The 5,000-nt window shown below is 40.5% G+C and overlaps 1 protein-coding gene across 1 annotated transcript in view; it reads right to left on the bottom strand.

The window, feature by feature from the left end:
• Window positions 1-5,000, bottom strand: part of LOC138045163 (integrator complex subunit 2-like) — a 25,398-nt gene that overhangs the window by 1,914 nt on the left and 18,484 nt on the right. The window contains exons 14-17 of the mRNA XM_068891575.1: window positions 4,228-4,450; window positions 2,500-2,616; window positions 1,285-1,392; window positions 517-787 (exon numbers count right to left, since the gene is read on the bottom strand). Of these exons, the coding sequence (XP_068747676.1) occupies window positions 517-787; window positions 1,285-1,392; window positions 2,500-2,616; window positions 4,228-4,450 (719 nt within the window). The remainder of the gene's footprint in view (window positions 1-516; window positions 788-1,284; window positions 1,393-2,499; window positions 2,617-4,227; window positions 4,451-5,000) is intronic.

Genomic DNA, 5,000 nt, shown 5'->3' with positions numbered 1-5,000 from the left:
TTAGTGTTTTTTTTTTCTCGCCACGGTTAGCTTAAGGACGGTGCCTACTATTGTTATTGCGCTTACGTTCTGCGCATCTCCAGATACTCGGATTTCCTATCGCCGATGCTTACTAATACAGGGATATTTTTGCGCGGTTTAAAACTATACGGAGAAAGTAGATCTTAGTAAGTACTCTTGGTGTCCTAAAAAACATTGGGGGTAGCCATGCATTTTTGAGAGATAAATTAAGCTTCAATTTGAGAAAAAACCCCATACATTGCTTTGTATTTCAAAGCTTTTTATAAAAATTATTCACGAATTATCTTTGAAAAATGTGTGGTTACCCCCAATTATTACACCTGTTACGATCTACATTTTCTGCATAATCACACACCGGGGCAAAAATATCTTTAATTAGTAGGCACCGTCCTTAACTTATCTAGACGCTAAAAACAACAAGGAAGTGTCTAGTATTCTGTTGAGTGATGTGAGCGGGTGCGAACTGACTGAAAGATTCGAAAATAAAAATCTTACCCAAAGAAAACCCGGCCGAAGCAGAAGCATGAGAAGCTGCCACGCGACCAAGCTCCAATAAAAAACTGGTGGCCTCGTCACACAACGGCGGAAATGCACGACAAAATCTTACAAGGGTCGGGAGGGAAGGAGTAAAAAAGGAAGCACGTTTGCTAGCGGGAAGAGTAGCAAGGAGTGAGCTGAGCCTACTGAGAATGTACCGGGCCACACCCATAGCTTTGGGAAGTGGAAACTGCAGACAGAGATAGGAAGCCAGTTGTATTCCAAATAACTGAAAAAAAAAAGAACACACAACAGGAAAGACTAACGAACAACACTAGTACTGCATTAAAATATACCATTATACTCAGGCCTAATCCACATTAATGCGTTTTCAAAACTCTCTCTTTTCATCTCGACGAAAACGAAGCACACACTGTCGTTTTCACCTGTCCACACTGCAACGCTCAAAACGATGACAAATGTTTTCAAAGTTTTCCAACGCTTTTTACGTCGTCGTTTTCAACTATATTACAAATGCGTTTTCAAACGTTTTCTACGCCCCTACGTCCTCGTTTTCAAAGGGATCCGTTTTCCTTTGTCCACAGTCCACTTTTGAAATCGTTTTTAAGGTCTCCGTTTTCATCAGCATTTTCAGGCGCTTTAGTGTGGATTACAGGCGAAAACGCATTAAAAGGAATGCGTTTTCAAGTGAAAACGCATTTGTGTGGTCCAGTGTGAATGAAGCCTAAGATGCAGATTAAACAAGAAAATAACGAGAGAACAAACCTGTTTTTCCAGTTGCGGTTGGTTGACCAGTTCACAAATAAAGTCCAGACAAATGTGCATTGACGGAATGCCGGCCACTGTGACTGGCAGCAGCTCGATGGGGTAACCCTGTCGAGTTGAAATGAGGAACAATTTCCAATCCAAATCTGTCACATCCACACTAAGTCGATTCTACCTATCACAGCATTATCCCGTTACTAGCACGCTATAAAACTTGAGTCTGAGCTTTTCCACAGCTTACCGTCGTTCTCTCTTTCCTTGTTATTGATTTCAGTTCCAAAAACAATCTTTCCCCTTCATCGTAGACACTTTTCAGTTGTGGATGCCATGAGCAGACCACATAAAAGCCCATAAAATTTCGTTTTAATTGCATGCAGTCGCACATGGAAATTAAGTCGCGGACTTGTGCTTGGCACAAACGTCAAGCCCTGTTGACCGAGGCGGCCACCAAGATTGACCGCTTGAGATACCCCGTTTTGTTCAGTGCCACTTTTCCCGATTATTTTGTATTCCTGAGATTTGTCAGTTCATTTCAATTGCATCACCTTTTTGTGACGAAAAATTACACCATCAGCATTCCACGGGAGCGCTCTCATGGTCGCGAAACATACCCAGGTTGCAGCTGGTCACGTGACGACGTGGAAAAAAAAAAACTCTACAAACCTTACCATTGTTCTTTAACTGAAGGATTATTACGGCAGTCTTACCGTTGTCGAAAATGGATATACTCAGACAAATTTTAGAAGGACCGGCTGGTCACTGTGATAAATGGCAAATACACTTTACCAAGATTTCACAAATTTGGCAAACTTCCTTTGAATTGCAACCCATTTCCACCCTCCTCGTCCTTGGCTAATAGCTTCTGAACTCGTGTGATTCTTGGTAATGAAGTCAAAACGATTTTCTGTGGTCTACGATGATACAAAGCCGTTTCTTAAATCCTTATAAAAAGGCTAAAATAGAGTGACACTGCCCTTTCAACAGCCAAGAATTTTGATATCATTTCACCAGCTGCAACCGGGCTCTTTCTGCAGACAAACAGTGAGAAAAAGAGTGTTGTCCCCTCTACTATCATAGCCCTTACATTCTATGAGTATCCCCCACGAAACTCATTTCCTCTGGATTCAAAATGTTGAGCACACAATATTTTAAAAACCCCCTACAAACTAACTGTAGGGAGTTCCCATTTTGTTGGGTTGTACATGGTTGTTGTACCTGAAAGTGCACGAGTTTTGCGATCTCAGGAACAGCAATAAACATCTGATGGAGCTGCGAACAAACTCGACACTGAATCTCGCGCACAACAGCCGAACCACTGCAGCCAGGTCGGTCCTAACAAGTCAGAAATTATAAAGGAAGTTCAGCAAGGAACGACGACGAGATTATGATGAAGATGATGATGCTGACGACGCAATGGTGGACTTGAGTAAGATAGATGATGACGATGACGATGAAACTGTCTACTGTGTTGGTGTTATAAACCGATTTCAACTCTTTTATTGAAGAATTGGTTCATGCTTTGGGTGTATATCGAATTATGGATGCACGCAGGAAATTTGGAGAGCACGAGAGAAGCGCAGCCGAGAGCACCTCTTGTCTTCGTGTCCACAACATTTTTTCCACTATGAATAAGAATATCGTTGTCGATAATAGCACAGACAAAGCTGAACCACAATCGATTTGTTAATTACTCCATTTACAATGCTTTCCAATTATAACAATACAAAAATAACTAATTAATAAATATATAATCAAAAGACAGCGCCGACTAAAGCAGCCATTGCACAACTGCGTTCAAAATGTCTTTGAACAATTTCTCGGTGAATTATTTTAACATCGACTGGCGGTAAGAAACAAGACACTTTACCAACGAAAAGAGTAGAAAAAAAACCAATAGACCAATTTCGATCTATTAAAATTCAGTCCTAAACAAAAGACATAATCTCGAGGCTCTGGGGAATAAATATAAGGATTTGTTTATTTCCCATAGCCTCGAGATGATGTCTTTTGTTTTGGGCTGAATTTTAATATATCGAAATTGGTCTATTGTGCTCCTCACGCGACATTTTCGTGTGTTTACATAAAGTATATCCCCAATCCTTACGGGACGGGGTACACGAAACAAAAAGATAGACACGCGACTCAGAAAGTATCAATGTTTTGGTGTCATGCTACAGATCTGGGCCCGATTGTTTGAAAGCCGATTAAGCTAATCCAGGATTTGCGTAAACTTTTGTTTCACGTTTTCAACTTTTTGCTGAAAATCTCTTTTGCTTATTTTTGTTTTTCAAGATTGAATTCTTCTAATGTAAAGTTTTGCCGAATATCCAGCGTTGAACAGCATTTGGGACTAGAGAAATTAACTCCTTGGTTAATTTTTAATCTAGGATTAAATTAATCGCGTTAATCGGCTTTTGAACAACCGGGCCCTGGGACCAGAAAAGCCGATTAACACCAATCCGCTTTATTGAGCACAAACCCAGGCTTGAATTTCATGCTGAACGAAAGCAAAAGTCTGGTCAATTTTGGGAGGCGGAAAATCTAGTGTAAACTTTTTGGATCAGAAATTAGACTGCAATTTAGTTTTCCGTGATCCAGGATTACCTTAATCAAGATTTGAACCACTGGGCCTCTTGGCAGCGATTTTAAAACAGTTATTGTGTTGGGTACCTTTCAAAAAATGAGAAATTTAACAGCTCGTCTTATTAGTCTTGAGTCTCTCTTTTTTTTCACCTTTCAAATTATTCCTAAGTGAGAAATCCAAAAGATAAAGGTGTTTTGGTGGATGTTATCCAATGTTATAGGGATAGGCTTCTGTTTCAACTGACGATTCGCTCTGACGAAGGGCTAACGCTCGAAACGTCAGCTTTTAGAATCTCTGTACGGTGGCCAATTTACATGATCAACTCCGTTGATAAAACCAAAATTTCTGTTTCAACTGACCTGATCCTGCGACGTTGGGACGCAAACCTCGAGAAGGATTTGCATTGCAGCGCTTTCCTGTGCTGTCACCAGCGCAGCCCTAAGTTCCTCTCTCTCTTGTTCAACAGCCACACCCTCGGTCCTTGATGCAGGATGAGCCTGCAGGTACTGACTCAAAAGGGCCCTGGAACCCGCCAGGTATCCCATGAGTACCCTCACGAGTATGTCAAACAAAGGAGGGCATCTAAATTGAGAAAGGTCAACATCTTTGAGAAATAAATTACGACACTTCAAGCGTGAGCCTTAGAACTGTCATTTCGAAATCTGCGCTGTTAACAAATAACTTACAAACGTAATCATGTGGTTTGCTTGAACAGTGCATCAAAATTCCCTGGCTTAAATCTCTTAGCATTTTTTACTATGGGTCTACCACAAACGGAGTGAGGCTTCATGTGCGTTTTAAGCATCTTAGAAGAAATTTAGCAATTATGCACGATATCCTCAACGTACAACTTCAAATCAGCCACATCCATATAAACAGAAATAGTGCAGCAATATGACGAAAATGTAAATTTCAAAAACAGACAGAATGGCACGCCGTGACGTCGATTTCCCAACACAAAAGAAGTTCAAAATCACGAAGACAGTACTTGACGTGGTATATACCATTAGATATCCCCTGAAATAATTTACATCACAGTGACTTAAAAACGCATTAACACTACTGTTGCTGTCGCTAGCATAATGACAATTTAATTTCCTAGATTTTAACGAGTAATGCACTTCAAGATTTT

The sequence above is a fragment of the Montipora capricornis genome, chromosome 4 (assembly GCF_036669925.1).
Source record: "Montipora capricornis isolate CH-2021 chromosome 4, ASM3666992v2, whole genome shotgun sequence".
Lineage (NCBI taxonomy): Eukaryota > Metazoa > Cnidaria > Anthozoa > Scleractinia > Acroporidae > Montipora > Montipora capricornis.
The sequence above is the reverse complement of the archived record's forward strand: the minus strand, read 5'-3'. Positions and strand labels throughout refer to the sequence as shown.